This window comes from Vombatus ursinus, unplaced genomic scaffold (assembly GCF_900497805.2).
Source record: "Vombatus ursinus unplaced genomic scaffold, bare-nosed wombat genome assembly UNPS02000582.1, whole genome shotgun sequence".
Classification (NCBI taxonomy): domain Eukaryota; kingdom Metazoa; phylum Chordata; class Mammalia; order Diprotodontia; family Vombatidae; genus Vombatus; species Vombatus ursinus.
In genome coordinates, this window is record NW_020940360.1 from 21,518,971 (window position 1) to 21,543,680 (window position 24,710).

Sequence of the window (24,710 nt, forward strand, 5' to 3'; positions counted from 1 at the left end):
GAGGGGAGATTGGGTGTAGTCACAATGAAAGACCAGTTGATGGGACCATAGCCTCAGGGGAAAGTCAGAGATTTGGACAGGTGGGAAAGTACAGAGTCCATGAAGTAATAGAATTACCAAGGGTGGGGAATGATCTCGGGCCAGAGTTTTTCCTTCCTGGGGCTCAGATTCCAACCCCATCAGGGCCAGAGTTTTTCCTTTCTGGGGCTCAGATTCTAACCCCATCATCTCTGCCTCTCTAGTAAAATTCTATAACTGATCTTTTAATTAATTTATTTTTTTTTTAGTGAGGCAATTGGGGTTAAGTGACTTGCCCAGGATCACACAGCTAGGAAGTATTATGTGTCTGAGGCTGGATTTGACCTCAGGTCCTCCTGACTCCAGGCTGGTGCTCTATCCACTGTGCCACCTAGCTGCCCCTATAACTGATTATTAAACAGATGATCAGTGAACACTCAGGAAAAGAAAGGAATTATTGGGAGCCAATATGGGTTAGCATATTTTTACAGGATTATGGATAGATCAAAGAATGTCATAGGAATTTTTATCTCACTGATTTGGCAAGACATATGACACAATTATCCTTGTGGACAAGAGGGATAAGCATAGGCTCAGGAATTGTACAGCAAGATGAATTCACTGAACAGAGTTCAATCAGCTAGCTCACTACACTCTCTCCAGGGATGATGGAGTTAGTATATGAAAAAAAAGTTTCATTCAGTCAGTACAATATAGAGCAAAGCAATCATCTATCTATACTAGCTGTGCCCCAAACTTCTTACCTTGAATTTGGCTACAGTTTTCTATCGCTTTTATAGCACCAAGGACTTTGCCACTTCCAATATTATCCTACCCTGCTGCCATGTTTGCAAAAGAAATTTTATTAAAACAAAACAAGACAGAAAAACACTTAGCTATGCAAATGAGGCAACCAGATTATTTTGAAAATATTCTTCTTATTAGGAATCATTTATTGTTATTCTTACAATATTGTTATTGTTAGAATTTAAAATTACCACAACTACATAAAAATCCGGTTGAGTTTTTGTGGCTATGATGGCTTTTATGAATGAAGTTCATGTTACTATCCTATTTAAAATATTATAATTTCTTTTTTTTTGTCTTTTTTTGGGGGGGAGGGGCTAAGCAATAGGGTTAAGTGACTTGCCCAGGGTCACATAGCTAGTAAGTGTCAAGTGTCTGAGGCTAGATTTAAGTATTATAATTTCTAAAAGGAAATTATATTGAAGATTTTTCTAGTGGGATTGTAGCTCTTGACCTAAATTTTGTTTACTCATGCTGCTCTTCAATCTCTGTTTTCATTAGACTGTTTCATCATCCTGTGTGCTGCAGGTGTTGATGGTTTCCAACTTGGCTTGCTTTAGAACTACATTTCCCAGAATCCCTCCTGCTGATTTCTGGCACAATGATTTCAACTTGAGTGCATAAACCTGCCTCTAGGCCGGACATCCTGCTTTATTCTCTTAGCCAATGGCTACAGAGCATGAGGAGTCTTTAGGTACATGCAGTGCAAATTGAAACAGATTCCAAGAAACTCCATGAGGGGGCACTCAAGCCTGCAGGCTCATGTTTTTGAACTACAGCACAAGATTGTGACCCTGCAAAGTCACTTAGCAACTCTTAGAAATAAATCTAGCTCCAGGAGAAAGAAGAGACTCTTTGTTCCTCAGCCTATCTCATCAGATCATATGAGAAATTTGCTTGGCATGCCAAAGAGTTAGTGCATGGCATATCCAGAAGCACATAATGAGAAACAAATACCTTTCAAACCTGGATCTAATTTTTCCTAAAACTCGGACCCCAATAACCAGCTCAAAATAGCATTTGTTTTTTCATGGTTTTCTGGGCAGTCGAGCCAATAGGCCACCCCTTACATGACACAAAACAGCCTACTGCTGGGAGAACTTGAAGGTTTCTTCCATAAGGTCCAATCAATATTTGGCAACATCCTATGAAGAAGAGTTTATCCCTATACTCAGTAATAGTGGTGAAAATCATTGGATCATCGTTGATGACACCCCTTCTCAATAAGGCTAAGTATAAGAAAAGCATGGTCATTGTAGATACAGGTAAGAAACCAGGAACACTAGCTCTTTGTCATTCTCATTGATGTCAACATCTCATTGGCTGGCATTTCAAGTTCCTATACTGCCTACAGCATTTGGGGAATTATGTCAGGTTTTCTCTACTGTTTCTGGAAATGTTTTGGACCACTCTTTACCAGAGGATCACAGGTGACCAGACTAGCACTCTCCAGAAAATATAGTGAGTTCTGAGTTTTCTGCCCATGATTAATATAATAGACATGGTCTGTGGGGCTTCCCATTTTGGTCTGCCACCAATACTGCTGGGTGGACCAGAAATATGGGTTCTCAGATAAGTTTTGGTCAACATTCTGCTGAAGGAGTTCATTCAAGTATATACTTTCCTTGGGAAGACACTAGTGGTCTTCATTAGGGAGAAAAATAAAAGAGAGAGTTCTGGTTCTGGATTACTAGGCTTTTAAGATGGCAACTTTACAGGATATACATCGTAAACCAGTCATGGGAGGCCAGGGTTACAAAGCTGAAACTCTAGGAGGTACACAACTTGAACCCCTTCACAGAGGTAACTAATGGAAGAGTGTCTTCCAATGTAGCTAGGGAAAATTGAGTGGACCATTATGCCCTCCTGGCTTAGTAATGCCCTGGCCAACCTACAGTTTCATAAATTTCATTTTCCCAAACCTCCTAGATTTGGGTTCAGTTGAAGGTATATTTGGACAATATTTTAATATATTCTCAAAATCCTCTAACCTCTTATGTCCCTTTGTAATAAAAACCTACCTCACAGAGTTATTATGAGGAAAGCACTTTGAAAATTTGAAGTGTTGTATAAATGTCAGCTCTTATAATTGTTCTCTAATACAGCAATTAGAGCCCTCTTCTCTCAGCTTGATTTGAAATATACCCGTTGACATCCACAGCAAATTTACACCTACTACCCTGATAGAGTCATTTGGCTAGTGGTACCATTTGGTAGCCGAACATACATATATTACATTTCCCTGAAATGCTAGACTAAGGAATTTGGAGTTTGTTTTAGTAGGAAATAGAGAGTTATGGAAGGTTTTTGAGCAATATAATTACATGATCATATTTGTGTTTAAGGAATATTATTCTGGCAGCAATTTGATAAATGTCCCAGATAAAAGGAGAGTCATCCTAAAGTTGGGGTAGCCAAACAGGAGGTAACTGCAATAGTCCAAGTGAATAATAATGAAGGTCTATACTAAAATGGTGACAATAGGAATAGAAAGGGCAAGATTATTTCTATATATATTGTGGAGATTAGGTTTTAGGGAAGAGAGTGATAGGACACACTCTCTTCAAACTATAAAACATTAGAAAAGCAAAGAGTATTGCCAGAGGAAAGTTTAGAAAAATAAAAATAACCTCCTTTTCTCTTTGAAAAGGTGGGGCACATTGAGTATAGAATACACAGGTGAGGTGTTGGTTGAACTTTTTTTCTCTTTGTTTTTAAATCCTTGTTGCAGAATCACTGAATCACAAAACATGAGAATTGGAAAGAGTTTCACCAGGCTTCTCATACAACCTGTAACAGAAAGGACTCCCTACAATAACATACCTGTCAAGTGGTCATCCAGCCTTTTTCTGCAGACCTTCAAGGAGCAGACACCCATAACCTCTTAAGGCAGCCCATTTCACTTTCAGACAGCGTTTGGGCCAGTTTTGTTTTTGTTGTTTGTTCACTAAGCTGTGAAATCGAGCCCCGGTGCCAAGCAAGGGGAGAACTGCTTGGGCCTCCTGGTGGGGTAGGAATCTCTGGCTCTCCCTATCTAAGCACAATGTGGGCTGAAACGTATAGTGACTATGTTGGTTCTTTCCCTGCTGTTGTCTATTTTTCCTGTTCTTAGAAGAAGGAAGATTGGAAGCATGGTGGGGACTTGTGAGCTTCAAAAGGTTGAAAGAGCTAAGATATCTTTCCAGAAGCTGTAGCTACCACATTCCTGAGGGGCAACCTATTTGACCCAGCTCAGCTGCGGATAGACCTGGAAGCCAAGATGCCTTGTCCTGCAAGCAAGGGGACGAGTTATCCAACAGCCATACTGTTCCTGTAAGTGAACTTTGTCGGAAAATGATTTGTAGCAAATGCTTTAAGTTTGAGCCTAATCTCCACAGGGACTGAGGTTTTGAGGTGAGTGTACTCCCCCTACTCCACCCCCCACCCCAGTTCAAGGAAGTGTGCTTCTTGCTCTGTCTTCTAGGTAGATATCCCTTTTGTAAAATATAATTGATTTTCATTGGCTATTCGATATTGAGGAGATAATGAATTGGTTAAATTAGTAGTGGTATGCTAATCAGTATTATCAATGAAATTGTGAAGATATTAAATGGTGATTGATATTGGGGTGGGGGGGATACTACAAAGGGAACTCAGGCTAAAAGCATTAGAGGAATGCTTCCACCCTTGAAGGATACCCCCATAAGTCTAGGGAGAGAATGTAGTCAGATACATTCTGAGCACTTAACCTGCAATTCCATGGTCAGGTTTTGAGAAAAGGCCCAGAGTCTACATGGACCACATCTGGTATCCTTAATTTTTTTCATATTTATTATGATTTTTCCTTTTTCATTTAGAATTCTGTTGATGTACATCTTTTGCTTTTGCAACACATGAGAAACTTCTTTCTCTTCCTATGCATGCATCAGCCTTTATCCTTTCCCTTTCAACATAATGGGAAAAAGCCTACCCAAATCTTATCAATGTAAACCTCCAATATTAACATTAAATGAAAAAGGCCATTTTTCGTAGAGATAAAAATAAAGGAAGATGGTATATACATGGTATATACATGAGAAAACATTTCCAAGAATTCTAGTTTGTACTTGTATCCAAATTATTCAACTGTGTATAAATAACTTAGCAGCAAGACAGTCTAAGGTAATTTCTGTCTTCATTAACAATGATCCATTTGACCAAAAGGCTATGCTAACTCTCTGAGGCTCAACACTCTAAATTAGTATGCTACCATTATTCTGTTGGCAGTATATGTGAATTGCAATTTAGTTCAAAAAGATGGATCTGTGATACTTTACTGGCAACTATTTTGAAATTTCTTCTTTGTTGAACTGAACAACCTCCTATAGTTTCATATACATTTTAGGAATGGGGCAGTATCTTAAATTCTTGTAATAGTGTCTTGCACATTCTAAGACACTGAAAAAGTAGCTGTTGATTAATTTTTGCAGCTTTTCATTATTGAGGGTATCAATCTAGAAAGCATTTATTAAGTGCCTACTATGTTCCAGGCATGGTACTAGACACTTTGGATAGAAAGAAAATAATTTCCAAGGAGGTGATATGCATTCTGCTGGAGAAACATTTTAAGCATATAAACCAATTCCAAATACATAGGTAAAAAATACAAAATAATTTTGAGAAGCCATGGTCAGTCCTCTGCTTTAGGAACACCATTTGGTAGCTCTATCAAGAATAATAGGAATAAATATTGGAATATTGTAATAAAATACCTTAAGCCAGGGAAACCAATTAGGAGGTTATTGCAATAATCCTAGCAAATACTACCTAAACTAGGCTAGTAACTTGTCAGTGGAGAAAAGGCAGACAGATGGGAAGTGGAATTGACAAAACTTAACAACTGATTGGATGGGAGTGACAGAGAGTGAAGAATTCTACAATTTGTCAAACAATCCACTTTTTCTTTGTATAAGAATTAAGGCTTCTGGGACACCAAAGCTGAATAGTGCAGCAGATATAGAGCCAGACCTGGGGTCAGGAAGATCTGAGTTCAAATTCTTGACCTTACACATTTACTGGCTGTGTGTGTCACCTTGGGCATGTCACTTAACCTCTGTTTGCCTCAGTTTTTTGATCAGTAAAATGGGGGTAATAATAGCACTTACCTCCCTGGATTGTTGCAAAGATCAAACGAGATAATAAGTGTACAGATTTTCACATTGTAAACACCTCATAAATATTTATTATTAATTATATTACCCTATTTTTTTCAGATGGCCTGAATAAATTCCCCCCTCCTAATTATCCAAAAAATTTAGAAAAAATTAGAATGTTTTTCATTCTTAAATACTTGTTTTTTCGTAAGTTCACACACACAAAAACATTAAATTAAAAAAAAAAGCTTTAAGGATGACTCCCAGATTGCCCACGTGGGTGCCTTAGGAGGCTGGAGGTGTTTTCAACATAAATAAAAAAAAAGTAGGGTTTGGTGGGGTGAGGGTAGATAAGTTCTGCTTTGGACATTCTTAGTTTGAAAGCCTACAGCACAGCATTAAAATTCGTTTAATTCAGAGACCTTCTCCTTCCAAAAAATACCCCGATATTTTAAAGACAAACACAAAACCGCAGCTACCCCAGCCTCCTTCCCAGGGACAAGGAGGTGCGGGGTGGAGCCGAATCACGTGGGGTCCTCTCTGCCCTCCCTCCAGGCCCTCCCCGCTCCTCCTCGCCCCTCCCCGCTCTCTCCCTCGCCTGACTACGCGTTCCTGTTGGAGCGGAAGGGTTTGTCCTTCGGCGCAGTCCGTCCGGCTCGGCTGCTGTAGAATTGGGCTGACGTGTCGGCGGTTGCTGCGGTGGGCCGGGCAAAGCTGAACCGGGCCGGACCAGCGCCGCGGCCACTATGGCGGAGGCGTGGGACGAGATCCGACGGTTGGCAGCCGACTTCCAGCGGGCGCAGTTCGCAGAGACCACGCAGAGGTGCCCACTCCGACCCTGACCCTCACCCCCGCCCTCCCGCTAGGGGAAGCTCCCCAAATAGCCTCCCGTAGGACTTGGGCTCGCGGCGGCCTCAGAGTCGCCAGGGCCCCCCTGCCCCGAGGCCCTGCGCCTGGCACCCCGCTCGCCCTCGGGAAGGCCCTGGCTTCAGGCGCCCCCTAGCCGGTCTGGAGGCCGTGTTTGGTCCCCTACCCTCCAGTTCACACCTGGGGGAGGGTCCAGCTGCCTCATCGGCTGTTGTCTCTGCACGCACTTGTGCGGTAAAAGTTTCCTCCCAGACCTATGTGTGTAATGGACAAAACGACACAATAATAAGCAACCATAATAATAATAATAGTAATAATTCATTGTATTGGGGCAGCTATGTGGTGCAGTGGGTAGAGTGCATCTTCCTAGACTCATCTTCCTGAGTTCAAATCTGGCCTCAGACACTTAGCAGCTGTGTGACCCTGGGCAACTTAACCCTGTTTGCCTCAAGTTTCCTTCATCTGTAACATGAGCTAGCTGGAGAAATAGAGACCAACTCTCAGAAAAGCTTCAGTATCCAAGGCCAGACTCCAATCTAGGTTTTTTGTCTCGAGACTGGCCCTCTTCACCACTCCAACAGAGCTGCTTCAAAGAACAGCGTCGTAGGACTTGACACTGGAAGAAATGGCCTTGTGGGTTATTTAGTGGGCTTCTCTTAATTGTGAGATAAGGAAACTGAGGCCCAGAGAGGTCATTAAGGGGAAAAGAGATGACGTTTGTTCTGCTTGTCCCCAGCTAGCAGAAGTAGGAGCAATACTGGTGGAATTGACTGAGGCAAATTTAGATTTGATGTGAAGGGGAAACTTGCTGACAATTGGAGCTGCACAAAACTTAAATGGGCTGGCTCAGAAGCCCCACAGTGGAGGTCTTCAACCAGAGTTTGGATGACAGTGAGAGTTGTCATGGATTCTTTTGGCCATCTGATAAAGCCTATGAGCCTCTTCTCAGAAGGATTTAAATAATATTATTATTAATAAATAACAAATAAATATGGATATCTAAATACATTAATGTAAAAATATTAATATGTATCAGTATTATATATATATAAGATTACCAAGGAAATAAATTTATTGAAATGTAGTTATCAAAATATTTTTTAAAACAAGTTCAATACTCATAGGTTAAGAACCTTTGACCTAGTAGAATCAAATTTTAGAGCCGAGAGGAAACCATCAAGATACTCTTCTGCTTTTATGGATTCAAGAAGTTGAGTCACAAATGATTAAATAATTTGCCCAAGCTCATATTGCTAGTTAGTAGTAGTATGGAAAGTAGAAAGCCTATAGCTCTAAGATAATCTACTTAAGTAATGCTGTAAATACTCTAGGGTTCAGAAATTGCTTAGATAATTAAAACATTAACAGAACCGTTAGACTGGGTTTTCTATGTACTGGGTGAAGTAAAACATTACAGCATACAATGTATAAGTTTAAAGCTTTAAGCTTTAATGGCTTAAAATTTACACTATGACTTTTGGGACAACTTGTATTTTCAGATAGCCTGAACAGAAATTACATTTTTCCTGCAATTATCCAAAATATTGAGAAAAATAAGATCTTTTTTATTCTTGAATTGTTTGATCTTGATTTGACATTCTACTTTGAATGAAGGGAACCAAGGTGAACATCAGGCTATGGAGAGAATTAATTTGAAATGTGTGGTATAATTTGCAGGTACAAATAGGCCAAGTAAATGATAAAGCATTTCAACTAGCTTACTTCAAAGAATTAAAAATTTGAAATCAGCTATTTTTTTTGGTACTAGTTAAGATATTCAAATTGTAAAATTAGACTAATAGCTATTGTCTAGAACAAGATTCTTAGTATTTATGTCATTATAATTATATCTTACCAAAAATGATTTCTATTCAAGAAATGATATCAAAGTTACTACTGAGGACCAGTATTCAAATACTAGGATAGAGTAAGGGCTCAGTGATGAAAAGTCCAAATGTTGTACTTTAATCCATGAAATGTTAATAACTTAGAGGAAGATTTTTTCTAGTATATTGAGTGTAGAGCCTCTAAAGAAAATTTATGGAGAGTCATGGACAAGAATCTTACAGGCTGAAAATTCATGGATAGCCTGTGATTTGCACAGGTGGATATAGTACCAACACCAGTGAGATTATGGGTCCATCAAAAAATCTTTTTAAAATGGACATCTTTCCCTATTTTTCACAGGTTATCAGAACGGAACTGCATTGAAATTGTCACTAAATTGATTGCTCAGAAGCAGTTAGAAGTGGTTCACACACTTGATGGTAAAGAATATGTTACTCCTGCTCAGATAACTAGAGAAATGAGGGATGAGCTTCATGTTCGTGGTGGTAAGTGTCCTTAAATTTGAATTCTTTCTCTCTTTAAAATTATTCCAACAATAATTATGAAATAGTCATTTAGAGGGGCAACTGGATGGCACAGTGGATAGAACACCGGCCCTGGAGTTAGGAGGAGTTGAGTTCAAATTCGGCCTCAGACATGTAGCACTCACTAGCTGTGTGACCCTGGCAAGTCACTTAACCCCATTGCCTAGCCAAAAAAAAAAAAAAAGAAAAAAAACGAGAAAGAAAGAGTCATGCAGAGCTCATGATAAATTTTCCATAATATTATTTGCTAATATGATAGTCACATGATTTTAAAAAAACCTTATTGGTAGAAATAAAAATGTGAAAATATAATTGAAGTTATTTTAAATCATCATTACAGAGCTGCAAAATAACATCTATTTGGTAAATATAGTTGTGTATTTTAAATGCTAAGTTTAATTTATTTTGCTTATTTTTCTTAATTTATTTGCTTTGTAGCTGAAGGTAAGTCATTCAACTGCATTGTATCACTATATTATCTGTAAGATAGATCTTATCTGTAAGCTACTTGATAATTGTGAGAGAACCAATGATTTAAGTAATTTTGGAAAAAATCTGCTAATGCATGTCAAAAACATGATTTTTTTTTCACCTGTGAATTATACGTCTGCAAGTAAAGGGATTGAGAGGTATTATAGTGGAAAAAACGTTGAATTTTGGAGTGCAAAATTCATATCCTGGTTTTGTTATGTACTATATGAGTTTGGACAAGTCACAGGCCTACCTGAACCTCATTTAGCTTTATTTATAAAATAAGGGGATTGAAATAGTTGAATGGTCTCTAATGTTCTTTGCATTTCCAAGCTTCATTTCTGTATAAGTTCAGTGGCAAAGTATTTTATTCTAAGAATATCACAATATCTGTGCATAACGAACTTAAATTTCAAGGATAAAAAATGCTACCTTTTCCCTTTGCTCTTCATTTTAATTTTAGTCAAACAGTGGGAAACATTCCTCAGCTACTGCCTAGCCTTGAACATGCACTTTTTAAGTGATAATTCTGAGAAATGACCAAAGTGTGCTCTTCAGATTTTAATTGCTCTTTTATGATTATATTAGTAGTAGTAGCCAGGCCTTTTTCTCCTTCCCAAAAAACTGAATTTCCCAAGAAGTTAAAATAATATTTAATATAATCACAGCATTAGTGATACATATTATTTGTTTGTTATAATTTCTTCTTGAAGAGAACTAGAAGATTATTTACATTCTGAAAACTGAATTCACTATTCCTCTCGCCCCATCTTCTGCTGCTTCTTCCCTATTTCATTTAAAAGTACCTCTCTTTCCAATCGCACATAGTCAGTTATCATTGACTTTTCCCTCTCCCTCATTAGTTTCTTAGTTACTAAATTAAATTAGTTACCAAATCATTTTACTTCTTCCTGCACAATATAATAAGAACAGCTATCATTTATATAGCATTTTAAGGTTTGCAAAGTGCTTTACAGATGTTTAGTTTTATCTTCACAACAACCCTGAGAGGTAGGTGCTTTTATTATCCTCATTTTACAGATGCAGAAACGGAGGTAGAAGGAGGTTAAGTGACACATTTGTGACTGGGTTTGCACACAAGTGTTATTTCCTTCAGTTCCATTGCTCTATCCACTATGCATCCTAGCTGCTCTCAATATGTTTCATATCCTTCTCTTCCTTTCTGCTGCTGCCACCACAGTAATTTAAATCCTCGTCACTTCTCATCTGGACAATTGCCTTAATCTTAGCTCTTCTCCCTACTTCTTTTTTCCTCTATCACCAATGTTTCCTTTTATTGCTGCCAAAATAATATTTCTTATGCCCAGGCCTGACCATACTAGTCTCTGCTGAAAAACCTTCAGTAGAGCTTCGTTGCCTAGTAAAAATGAACTGGTGTTGGGGTTGGAAGCCCTGGGGTCAAATTCTAGGTGACACTTCTTAGTTGTGTAGTCACTTCGTTTATTTAGACCTTATTTTATTTATCTGTAAAATGAGGAAGTTGGCCTAGATCAGTGGTGGCAAACTCAAATAGAAACACTACTGCTGACTGCATATTGACTTAGAAAATCATAAATTAACATTACCTATATTGTATTTTTATTTATTTTGTTTAACATTTCCCAGTTAAGCCACAAGTTTCACTCCTCTCAACTAGCTGAGTTCTGAGGTTCATTTGCCTCTAACATTATGATTCTGTGAATGCCAAATTAAAACAGTTTATCCTGATTTTATTGTTTTACCAGTTCCATCTAACCACTTCCTTTCATATTAGGTGCATTAATATTGTCAGTGCAGAAACTTCAGTTTTATATAATTATAGTTATCTGTTTTGTCAGTGCAGCTAAGTGGCACAGTGGGTAGAGCGCTAGGCCTGGAGTCAAGAAAACCTGAGTTCAAATCTGGCCTCAGACACTTACTAGCTATGTGAGTCTGGGCAAGTCACTTAACCCTGTTTGCCTCAGTTCCTCATCTGTAAAATGAGCTGGAGAAGGAAATAGCCAACCACTTCAGTAATTTTGCTAAGAAAACCCTAAAAAGGGGTTACAAAAAGTTGGACACAACTGAAACAACTAAATGACAAAAAATCTGTTTTATCCTTCGTAATTTCCTCTGTCTCTATTGGTTAAGAATACATCTCCTACCCATAGTTTTGAGAGGTAGATAAACTGCTTCTCTTCTAATTTTTTTTAATAGTATGATCTTTAATATTAAGATCCCTTATCCATTTAGAATGGATTGTGGAGTATGGTGTAACATGTCAGTCTAAGCCTAATTTCTGCCAAAACACTTTCCAGTTTTCCCAAAAATGTTTTCTTTTCATCTTTTTGTTTTTTATCAAATTGGAAATTCTTTCCTAGATAATTTATGTTTTCTGCTTTATCAAACATTAGATAATTACATTCCATTGTTTCTGATTCTCCCATGTCTTCTGATTCTCTAGTCTAACCCCTTGATCCCTTGATCTACCTATCTGTTTCTAATACTAGATGCTTTATAGTTTAAGGTCTGGAATTGCTATTCCCCCTTCATCCCTGTTTCTTTTCATCATTTACCATTATATTCAAGATCTTTTGTTTTTCCAAATGAATTTTGTTATTTTATCAAGTTTTATAAAATATCCCCTTAGTAATTTGATTGGTACAGCATTAAAAATGTAAATTAACTTTGGTGGTGAAGAAGTTTGGGGGTGCTGGGACCCTGAGAATTTCAAGGCAGAGTTGTCTGGAATGAATTCACGCACTCAAGCCTTCTCTTAGCCAAGTGGCAAAAAGTTTATTGCAACGCTTTAGCAAAAGTGAGCAAGGGTACTTATGGAACCTGTGAGAGACTGAAGATAGTGCTGGGGTTTATATGGAAAAGGGGCACAGGAAAGGAATGCCAGGGATGCTAATTAGGTAATCTAAGGGTTCAGGTGTCTTTGGGAGCTCTGGAGGGAAAAGTCTACGGAGTATACCAGACATTGATGGAGTTGTCAGAAGCATGAACTTTGGGGATCTGGTTCCAACAGAGGCCTTGGGCCAGCCAGGGACAAAAATCCTTGGGCCAGCAACCCTCTGTCTGCTCTGATAAGAGAATGTGTTCTGCAATAAGAGAAAATTTTCTTACAGGATACTAAGAAATTGGGAGGCTCCCAGAGACATGATCTTAGGGCTGGGGCCTGAGCACCCCATCAGCAGTACTGTTATTTTTATTATATTAGTATGGCCCAGCCATGAGCACTGAATATTCCATCAGCTATTTAGGTGGTTCTCTATTTCCTTACGGAGAACTTTGTAAATGCATCTGTACCAGCGCTTTGTATGCTTTGGTAGATTGATCCTCAACATACTTTTTGTGTTTTGTAGTGATTTGGAATGAGATTTTTTTTTCTATTATGGCTTTTTTTTTTTAATTTTGTATATACTAATATAGATATTAGAAATGCAGTTGATTTTTGAGGGTTTATTTTGTAGAATGCAGCTTTGCTAAAGCTATTGTCTCAAATAATATCTTTGCTAATCCCTGAGAATTTCCCGAGTATGCCATCATATCAGAAAGTAGGGATGGTTTTATCTCCTCTTTACCTATCTTTATGCCTTTAGTTTCTTTTCCCTGTCTGATTGCTGCTGTTACTATTCCCAGAAGTATATCAGATGATAGTGGGAAGAGTGACTATCCTTGTTTTTACTCCTGTAATTTTGGGAAAAGGTTCTAATGTATCATTGCATATATTGCCTACACTTTATAGAATTTATAGAAAATATGATTGTGGGACTTTGTCAGAAGCTTTTTCTGCATCTGTTGAGATAATCAAGTGATTTTGGATGTTTAGGTTTGTAATATGATTAATTGTGTTAATTGTTTTTCTGCTATATATCCAATTTGGTCATAAAGAAGAAGTTCTTAGATAAGTCATTATAGTCAGTTTGTCAGGATTTTGTTAAAGTTTTGAATCAATATTCACTAATGATATTGGCCTATATTTTTCCATTTGGGTTTTGCACTCCCCTGGTTTAGGTATCAGGATTAAATTTGTCTCATAAAAGGATTTTGGTAGGCTGCTTTCTCAATTTTTGAGAATAATTTGTGTATTATTGGTACTGATTTATCAGTGCCATCCACAGAGGTTATAAGAAATGAAAGTGCTATGAAATGAACAATTCATTGACTTAATCTTAAGTGTCCCATTTAAGAATAACTGCTACTTTGCTTTCTTCTAACAATTCTGCATTTTCATTGACAGAGGGAACCCAAGTTAATGATTTAATATTAGATTAGAATGTGGTCTCTAGTGAGCGTACCAGGTATCTACACTTGACCCTGGACTGTTTATCATTTGTATCAGTGATGACTCAAATAAAGGCAAAGTTGGTATGGGATGTCTTATTTCAGCAGTGTAGGGGTCTTAAAAGACCTTTTACAAAAGTATCAGACCAGCTCATGCTTAAAGCACTAGGCCTTTATTAGGTGAATTTCAATTCAAAATAGCTGACACTCAGGCAAAAAAAACTGGGGTTCAGGATAGAGTCCAAAGGAGTCTCAGTCAATTTAAGGGAAGTATACAATTGGGTCTCAGTTGCCAGAGGGGGATGGATGTATGCACCCAGCTCTCATTTTGCTGGAGTTGGGCTCACCTCAAGGAGAGTGGTTTTGAGGTTACAGCTAGAGGAAGAAGGGTATCCAGTACTGAAAGAGGCTACCCTTAGATTTGGCTCAATCAAGTTAGGGCAGGCTTTCACCATTCCTTATAATGTAATGCCTGAGATCTTTGTCCACTCTTCATCAAGGCCAGGAAAGGTTACATCTGGGACCCTTGAGGACACGGACTATGGCCATTGGTTTCCTAGGGACAAGTTGAGTCTCACTAGATGCACTTTTAATTTATTTCTCTTCTCTAATATAACTCAGGAGGTACTAGGTATTGATTATCCAGAGGAAGCCCTCCCTTCAACCCCTGCAAAAGCAATGAACGTTTCTAGCATGTGGATTGAAAGTTCTTAGAACCTTTTTGAAAAAGGAAGATGGAAAGGTGTTTCTGGGCAGAGGTAGCCTGTCATAAGCTATGACCTGGAAAACAGGTTTTTGGATTACCAAAATATGTTTATCACTTATGTGGATGATACAACCCTTTAGATGACAGATTCTGGCTCTAAAAAATTGTGACAAGCTAGAGCATCAGGCCAGATTTAATGAAATGAAATTTAGTGAAGGTAAATTAAAAGTCTTATCCTCTGTTTTAAAAAACCATTTTACAACTACGAAATAGCTAGTGATTTGTCTAGATGGTTCATCTGTAAGTATCTGAAAATTTTAGTGGACTTAAAGTTCAATAGAACTTAGCACTGGTATGGCAATCCAGAATGTTAAAGCTATCTTAGGTTACATTAAAAAAGGCATAGTGTACAGGAATATAGTCTCACTGCTCTCTACCTTGGGCAGACCACATCTGGAGTATTGTATCCAGTTATGGATGCCACATTTTAGGAAGGATCTTGATGTACTTGAGAGGATCCAGAGGAGGGCTTTGAAATCATGTCATGAGGATTGGATGGAGGAACTAGGAAAGAAAGAGAAAACCAGGAAAGAACATTATAGCTGACTTTATGTGAATGTCTGTCTTGTGGAAGAAGTGTTAGACTTGTTCTGCATGGCCCTAGAGGGTATATAACTAGGAATAATGGATAGAAATTTCAAAGACGCAAATTTAGGTTCCATGTAATAATAATGATAGCATTTATATAGCACTTACTATGTACCAGATACTGTGCGAAGCACTTTACAAATATTATTTTCGATCATCGCAACAGCTCTGGGAGATAGATGTTGTTATTATCCCTATTATACTTGAAATGGAGACAAACAAAGGTAAAGTGACTTGCCCACAGGTCATATAGCTAGTAACTGCTTGAGACCAGATTTCAATTCAGATCTAACTCCAGGCAGAACACTTTATCCATTGTGCCATGTTGGCAAAGACAGGCTAACAGAGCTCTCCAAAAGTGGAGTGTATTGCATTAGGAGCTGTGCTGGGTTCTCCCTTAGTGGTAGATGATTGCTTGCAAAGGATATGGTTATATGTTACCTTTTTTAAGGTAAGATTTGGATTAAATAGCTTTTGAGGTCCCTTCTAATTCTGAGATTCTATGAATCTCTGATCAAAGTCCTTTGGATAATTTTTTGACTTGTTAAGACATACTACTTTCTTAGCGACCTAGTATATATACCATTTGATGTCATGAATTGGTCATATAGAATAATTGAAGTCTTAAAAATATATTATTGTTTATCTCCCTGACTTCATTGCAGAGGTGTAGGACAATGGATGTAGAATATCTCATAGTGTCAGAAATAATTGTATTGGTTAGTTTTGCTGAACTTTGAGAGTTTTTTATCCCTTTTTTAAAATCTTTGTTAGGAGGGATGGCTTACTGGGGGAAGTTAAGGTGGAGAAATATGTTGGGAAATAAATGTGATTATAAAAAATGGGACAGATAAAGAAAATAAACATATCTGCATGAATGTATCTGTATATGTGATTGTATGTGTGTATATATATATATTTAACTTTGCTTGTGCTTCGAGTAAGAGGATTTATGGAGATAGTTGATTAATAGTTAAAACAGGTCATTGTTGATAATGCCTCTGTGTGTGGAAATAAGATAGTGCTAAAATTACACACGTTGGAAAAAAATGTTTCCTATTTTACTACCAATTTTTTTCTAGTATTTTAGAACATGGATTTAAAAGTGACATTTAAACTTTGTGCTTTTTTTAAAGGTCGAGTAAACATTGTTGACCTACAGCAGGTAACTTTAAAATTTCTAAAATATTTGATCTTGACAGTTAATCTTTTTTTGTTATTGTAGATAATTTAGGTGCCATTATCTTAATTTTTTTAAAGTGGCCTTTGATACCAAGGGGCAAATAATTTTGCATAATGTATTTAAGTAAACAGTTGTGTAAATTATATTTAAGTTGATTAGTGCATGCAAATTTAGTTTCCCTCTCTCTATGAACATTTTCCTTTAATTTTCATCATAGTGTTATTTCATTTTTGTGGCACCATAAATTTTATATAATTGCTTCTGCAAAGTTAACAGGATTTCATTTCTACCTGCATGAAAGTTGGATAGTTAAAGTATAACTCTAGCTATGAGATCTGTTTTGAAGCATTTTGAAAATGATTCACTGTGCATGGTATGAAATTCTTCTTTATACTTGAGGAAAAAGTACTATTAAAATAAACACTATCTTAAACTCATGTCTTTCTAAAACAAGTCAGTGTTTGTTTTTATAAATCTTTTGTTTATAAGGGATTTCACACCATTTCTTTCTGGTGATATTAACATTTCTGTTTAACATATGGGGAAATTGGCATGAGGCACAGAGGAGTTTTGTAACTTACTCACACAGTCATAAAATTAGTGATAGGTCTGAGATAAGAACTTCGATTTTTTAAAAATCCCCTGACAGTTCTTTTTCAGCTAGATTGCAAAATATGAATTGAGCATTTTGTATCATTTTGAAAAATTAAAATTGTATTCATAAATAGAAGAAATATGGCCAAAATAGGAAAGGGAAATAAATATTTTGAGTGATCAAGTCATTCATTGGATTCAGTAATCTCCAGATTATATAGGTCTGGTCTAAACGCTTTCCTTCACTGTGATACTGACAAAGTAAACTAGAAGCGATAGTAAAAGGAGATATGATAGCCATATATGCAGAGACCGTTGGTTATCACTTTGATTTGGTGAGTGCTAATTTGCACAGTAATCTTCTTTTTATTTAGAAATAAAAGGTTTTTTTTTCCCTAACAGTTGGAATATATAAAATAATGTGAGAAACTTTCAATTCAACTCTCGGTTTTAAAGAAATATTATTTCAAGTTAGACATTTGAGATCAAAATGTAAAAAAATCTGTGCAAGTCTGTATGTACTATATTTTAGCATGCCTTTTAGAACCTAAGAAATAATGCAAATTTAATAATAATGAAATGTCTGTATGTTTTCCAGGTAATTAATGTGGATCTGACTCATATTGAAAACAGAATTAGTGACATTATTAAGTCAGAGAAAAATGTTCAAGTAGTGTTAGGACAACTGATAGATGAGTAAGTATATTTCAGAGCAGTACATGTTTTTATGATAGAATTTCTACTAAAATTTGATATGATTATTTGTGGCTACTTTTGACATTTGCTACCTAATACTGTTCTTGTGTTGCTATCTTCTGTGAGTGTTTTTTCTGTTCGTTCTGATATTTAAATAGCATCTTGGTGACATGAAATCTAACCTCTGATACTGCTCTCTCTGTGACCTTGGGCAAGTCACTTAACCTCCCTGGTCCTCAATTTCCTGGTCTGTAAAATGAAACAGTTGGACTGGGTTACATCTGAGCTGCCTTCCAGTTTTAAATCTGTGATCATGATTTGCATTTAGATTGGTATATGTAACTTAGTATTGGAATTGAGTATCTTATGCAAAAAGGCGATCTTAAAATGTTGGTAATTGCCTATGTATTGGCAGTTCAAAAGTTAAGTATGTAATGGTATGAAATGATGTGCGTATCTACTGTGAAATTTTATAGACCATGAATTTTCTTTCACTGCTGTTAACCAAAGAAATGGAAAACGTGGCTTCAGTAGTCCATCCTATGTGATCCCAATTGTGATGCAGTTTTCCCCCACTTTGGGAGAAATGGGAGTTATTTACTAATGAAAAAAATACTGCATTGTTTTTCCCATCTGTCTGCCCCCACCAAAAAGTAAAACGGCCTAAGAAAGTGTTTGAATATCTTTATGGTTAGGAAAGTAGTAATAAGAAAAATGGCAGTACTTTTTTTTTTTTTGATTATTGGCAGAAATTTATGCTTTCCAAAATAGCTTTGACTTATATTGTGAGGTTTGGGAAATATATATGTCCCTTTTGTCAATAATACTTTTACCTGAAAACATAAGTAAGTACAAAAAGCAATGTGATCATTCATTTTTATTAATTTCATACGTAGGAACTATTTGGATCACTTAGCTGAAGAAGTAAATGACAAACTACAGGAAACAGGTCAAGTGCCCATATCAGAACTTTGTAAAACCTATGATCTTCCAGGAAACTTTTTGACACAGGTAATTTCCTTATTAATGTAAATTGTTCTTCTTTTTTAAAAAAAAAATTTTATATCTTTTGTCTTTCACAGTTATCTCCCCTCTCCCCATTGAACCCTCTCTTGTGACAATGAAAACAATTAAGCAAAATCATCTGAATCAGATACCTTGTCAGACAATACCGTATTTTGTCCTTGTAGCTTCCCACCTCTCTACTGTAAGGTAGGAGGTATGTTTTGTTATTTCTTCTTATCATCTTCATTGCTTTTCTTCTCCCCAATATTAGACTTCTACTTCCTCTTATTGATCTTTTTGTCTAAATTATTGTATTCATTGTCTATATTGTTGTCTGGTCTTCATTTCACTCTTCATCAGTTCATACAGATCTTTCCATGTTTCTTTGATTTCCTTATATTTATCATTTCCTTTGTTACAAGAATTCATTTAGCATAAATTCAAATACCATGAGGTTTTTTTTTCAGCCATTTCCCAATTAGTAGGTACCATAAACTGTCTTTTCACATGTAAATAACTAATTGGTTAGGGGAAGGGAGACTTTTTTAAAACATTAATTTTCAATATTTTGGTGGTACTATAAGTAAAATAAAACATAAGGAAACTTTAAAATTCAATAACCAGGGACTAAATGTTTCATCACAGTAAAGTGGGTGCAGTTTATTTAATCCTTTTAATCAGTTAATATACATTTCATAAAAACATATCAAATTAGCATTCTTATTCTGATATTTGTGGTATTTCACCAGTGTGGGCTATAATTTTATTTTGAACTTTTGGCTCTGTATCAGCCAAGTCTCAGTTTAATAACTGAAAGAATAAGAACTCTTACACAACTTATTCTTTGAATATGTTAGTATTTCCAACAAACCTGATGATAAAAATACATTTTGAATGACAAGTAGTCCACAGGTCCACAAGTAGTCCACTTAAAAAACAGGGCATTTTATCTTCATCTTCAGATGTCTTGACATTTCATTGCTTTACTTTCTGTTTACCAAAAGCCATTAGTCACATGAGGGGAAGATATATTTTTGGTGTGTCCAGTTGAAGAAAAGTCCAACATAAAAAACTAGTCTGAAAATCAGTTGTGGATATTTTAGTATAATTCTGTATACTATAATTAGTATAATATGCAGCCTGTGAGCTGCATATTTATTGACTTAGGTAGCCACATGTTAACATCATCTGTGTTTATTGTATTTTTATTTATTTTGTTAAATATTTCTGAATTACATTTTAATCTGGTTCAGACCACACTTGGGAGTGTTGTGAGCTACATGTGGCCTGTGGACAGTATGTTTTGACATCTATGAGATAGAGAATACATAGTCCTGCCACAAGATCACTAATCATTGATCTCCTTCAGCTTACTCATTTGTAACATTTCTGGCGCGCATCACAAATACAAAATAAAATAGATTTTAGTGTGTCTGTATATTATTGTAGCCTATCCTTGCATTTACTGTAATTTTAATGTTTATATTTAGGCACTGTCCCAGCGTCTGGGTAAAATTATCAATGGGCAAATAGACCTTGACAACAGGGGAGTGATTTTTACTGAGGCATTTGTGGCTCGACATAAGGCGCGCATACGTGGTCTTTTTAGTGCAATTACCCGGTAAGTATTACACAATAAAAAGTACATATATTTTTGTGTAGATTAAAGTGTAGTCCCTCACATTTTAAACCAGCTGAGCTTTCTTTTTAGTAGTAGGATTTCAGAATCCTTTTTGTTTATTTTGACCAGCTTTAATTTCATGATGTGGAGGTAGTGTAAAGTGGCATTTACCGAGGCCAAATGTTCCAGGCCCTGATACCTTAACATTCTTTTTTCTAAAAGACTACTTCCAAAATTCAGTCATCTTAACATCTAAATTCACAACTCAGTGCCCATGTGGCAGGAATTATTATAGTGAGTCAGCTGTGTAGTCTTATAAAAATAAAATTGTGTTATGTCATGATTTATTTCTGTTTTGGCAAAATCACTTTAAAGGTTTTTAGTTGTCCTTTTTGATAATAACTCTATTATTTGGCTGCTTGTTTTACAGACATCCTCCTCCACACCCCCTAGTTGTTCATGTGTTTCTATTTGACTTTTCACTTAGTGAAACCCTATTGTTTTGCCGCCTTCTCTCCTCAACCTGGGCTGTCCTACAAACTACCCAGAATGGGGGAGCAGTGAGAATGCTTTCACAGGGGCATTCTACTCCAAACTTTCTCTCTTGCTGGTCTGCTTGATTCCTCTCAGGGACTGAACGAGATGGAAATTAACCCCATTCCTTCTGATGAGGTAGAGTAAGAGTGTCAAACTCAAATAGAAATAGGGACCACTAAGCTGTCATAGGGCTGGAATATGTATATGGGGCTAGAATGCAGCCTGTGAGCTGCATATTTATTGACTTAGGTAGCCACATATTAACATCATCTCTGTTTATTGTATTTTTATTTTGTTAAATATTTCTGAATTACATTTTAATCTGGTTCAGACCACACTTGGGAGTGTTGGTGAGCTACATGTGGCCTGTGGTCAGTATGTTTTGACATCTATGAGATAGAGAATACAAAGCCTTAACATTTGTCCACCATTGAACCCTTAAGAATTCTGGGCCTCTATCTGCTCTGCAACTGATCTTTGTTTTTTGTGTTGTCTCCTCCACTTAATACAGTGCTTAGAAAAAAGCCAGATGTTGTGCAGATCAGTGATTGATCTTTTTTTCCCCCTGTGTCTTGATAGATAATTCTAACTGTACCAATGTAGGAAAAATTTTTGAGTGTCACTTTTTGTTGTAAATTAACCGATGGTTTTTCACGTTTTTATTTTTATTAGAAAATTTATTGAAATTTCCTTGTGCTTATCTACTTTAAAATAAATTAATTTATTTTGTACTATGCTTATCAGTGAGGTTAAGTTTTTCCTTCTTTCTTTATAGACCTACTCCAGTAATTTCTTTGATTTCCCGCTATGGATTTCAGGAGCAACTGCTTTATTGTAAGTTTGGTTCAAATTGTGTTTCATTTATTAAATAGCCACTCTAAAGATTTGTGATTCTTAAATTTAAAAATTTAATATTGTCTTTCTTGCTTTATTTATAAAGCTTATTTTAGCCAACATCATTGCCTAATAAAGGAAAAAGTTTTTAAAATGCATTTTTCCCAGCACTAAAGTTATTTCTGAAGGTACACAAATGAAATTATATTCTTAGAACTCAAATTATATTAAAAAGTCTGAAAACTTAAATCTTAGTTTAATCTCTGTTTTACTTGAGGGCTTGCCCCTAAGAGTTTCATCATTAAGCTTTTTGTGATACTATAAATTTCACATAGTTTTGGATTTTACTTGCTTCCATTTGCCATTATTAGCAAAGACAGAGCCTTCTCTGTAAATTTGGGAATTCAAATATCTTTTTACTGAATTTATTAAGCATTTACATATTAAATTTACTACAGGAAAAAAAAATTTACTACAGGAATTCTTTGCAGAGAAGATTTATTTTCATTCATTTTATTTTTGTAATGTTGAAATTTTATTTCAACTAGTATTTGACTTTTATCTCTCTCTTATAACAATTTAAAAATGAAATTTAAAATGTGAAAAAATATAAAGTAAACTACAGCCTCACTAATAACTGGTCTGAGCCACAAAATAGTATACTTTACAGTTAACTACAGTAAGGTCCTAGTAATGATAACTCTGGTCACTTTAATCTGAGTCTATGATGTATTTGGGTTTTTACCAATATTCTTGATATAATTAAAAAATCACCCTAAAGCAGCAAGTATTCCAGTTGAATCAAAAATGATAAAGCCTAAGATCGCCAGGAATTTGAACTGTATATTGTGAACTGCTGGATTTCTAATTAAAAACTTATGATAATTTAAAAAAAAAAAACTTCAGTATTTTAGGGCATGGCTGTATTGCATTTAAGAAAATTCTTTTTAAAAATTCAGCTTTGATATGCAATAGAGTTTATATAGCAAGATATCTGGAAATAGTGGATAACATTGACTCGTAATAGTGCAAATAGCACCACTTGTAAATTAGTCAAGTTGGCATGAAAATTATGCATATTATAATCTGTCATTTTGTTTTGAAAATTAGAAATTATGAGAACTACCTAAATGTTTGTGGTTTAATTGCAAAGAACTCAATTTCGTATGAATTTTGCCAGAATATTGATCTTCATAACACTAGTGAAGGAACAGATTTAATATCATATAACTACCTACTTTTCAAAAAAAATTTTATTAAATAATTAGTATGATATTCAGTTTGAGAATCTGGGGAAAATTAATGTCTTAGGTTCATATACTGTGAGTAAGAAGTAACATTTTTAACTGGTGCATTGATTTCTCAGAATTTCCTTTCCTCGTGGGGAATTTTAAGTGGTGCTTTCACTCATCTGATAATACTTTTAAAAAGTATGGCAGAGTATTATAAGCTTCTCAGAATTGTTTGATTTTTAGTAATCTTATACCCCTATTGATTTTTGTGTACTTTTTTCTCCCCCAAAGCTGTGCTTGAGGAACTTGTTAATAGTGGACGTTTAAAAGGTGCAGTAGTTGGTGGGAGACAAGATAAAGCTGTTTTTGTTCCTGATATCTATTCAAGAACACAGAGCAACTGGGTGGATTCCTTTTTCAGGCAAAATGGTTATCTAGGTAACTACTTTTTTATTTATAGCATTTTCTGACCTTCCACTTTTTAATTTCTTTTTAAAACTTGATCACACATTTTAAAAGATCCAAATAGTTACATAAACAAATGAACTGAGTTATTAGATGAACAGATTTCATTGATGTCTCTCTTAGTGTGAAAATAGTCACAATAAATGCACATGATTATCTTGGTCTTATTCCTATCACTATCAAAAGTTTAAAATGCACAGCATAGTGTTTTGCTAAATAAACACCTATTTTTTTCTTTGAAGGTAGCATTGGGAAAGTACTCATTTTTTCTCATTCTTGTAGAACTACATTTTTCATAAATAGGTCATTTTCAGTATACTGTATAAGTCCCAGAAATTTGCTAATGTCTTACCTTTTTTACATTATTGATTTTTATTACTAAAGAGAGGCTTCAAAATGTTAACAGGAAAACTAAGATAATGCTTGCTGCAATAGCTATCTTATAGTGTTTGATTGATTTCACTCACTGAGAGTGATTATCTCATTTGAATTCATCTTAGAGGGTTGTTGGGAGGAGCAAATAATACATACAAAGCACTTTTCAGATTTTAAGGGACTATATAAATGTTAGCTATTATTATTAAGATTAAAAAAAGTGAGGTCCATTTATTTTGGTCTTCTTAGCAACCAAATAAAGTTGACCAAGTAACAATCAACAAGCATTTATTACCTGCCAGCTACATTACAGTCATCTCAGTTTCAGTGCTTGCTGGGTAGTTGTTCATAATTCTGTACCAAACCTAAACTGGATGTTCTTAATATTTTTTGTGCCATGGACCTCTTCTGAAAGTAATATTTTTAAAGGCATAAGATGTTACAAAGGAAACAACTTATTGAAATGTAGTCAAACAACCTCTGGCCTATTCTAAAGCAGACAGACTACTCTTTAGTTTTGTTTCCTAGACTTTGGGTTATGGAGATTACAAATCACTTTTCAGTCTCTTATGGTACAACCATGAACTTTAGATTAGAATTATACTTTGAGAGGCAGTATAGAGGAAGAATGATGATTTTGGAGTCAGAGAACATGGGTTTGAGTCCAGCCATTGATCTCTGTGTAAAATTTAGCTGTTTTGGACCTCAGTTTTTTCATCTGTAAAATGAGAGGATTGAACTAGTTCACCTAAGAATCGTTCTAGCTCAGAATATGTGTGATCCTATTATTCTGGTACATGGTAGACACTTAATGAAATGTTTGTTGTGTATTATGTTATTTTAGCTAAGGTTTATTTGTGTATGATAATTAATTTTTTGTTAGTACTAGGTACCATCAC

General features: G+C 35.8%; 1 protein-coding gene across 2 annotated transcripts in view; it reads left to right on the plus strand.

Moving 5' to 3' along the window:
- The first annotated feature begins 6,580 nt into the window (after positions 1-6,580).
- UFL1 (UFM1 specific ligase 1) overlaps positions 6,581-24,710 on the plus strand; it is a 44,767-nt gene continuing 26,637 nt past the window's right edge. For both annotated transcript variants that reach the window (XM_027856181.1, XM_027856174.1), the window contains exons 1-8: positions 6,581-6,759; positions 8,991-9,136; positions 16,406-16,434; positions 17,645-17,742; positions 18,639-18,753; positions 20,238-20,368; positions 21,681-21,739; positions 23,263-23,409. In XM_027856181.1, the coding sequence (XP_027711982.1) occupies positions 6,683-6,759; positions 8,991-9,136; positions 16,406-16,434; positions 17,645-17,742; positions 18,639-18,753; positions 20,238-20,368; positions 21,681-21,739; positions 23,263-23,409 (802 nt within the window). In that variant the 5' untranslated portion in view covers positions 6,581-6,682. The remainder of the gene's footprint in view (positions 6,760-8,990; positions 9,137-16,405; positions 16,435-17,644; positions 17,743-18,638; positions 18,754-20,237; positions 20,369-21,680; positions 21,740-23,262; positions 23,410-24,710) is intronic.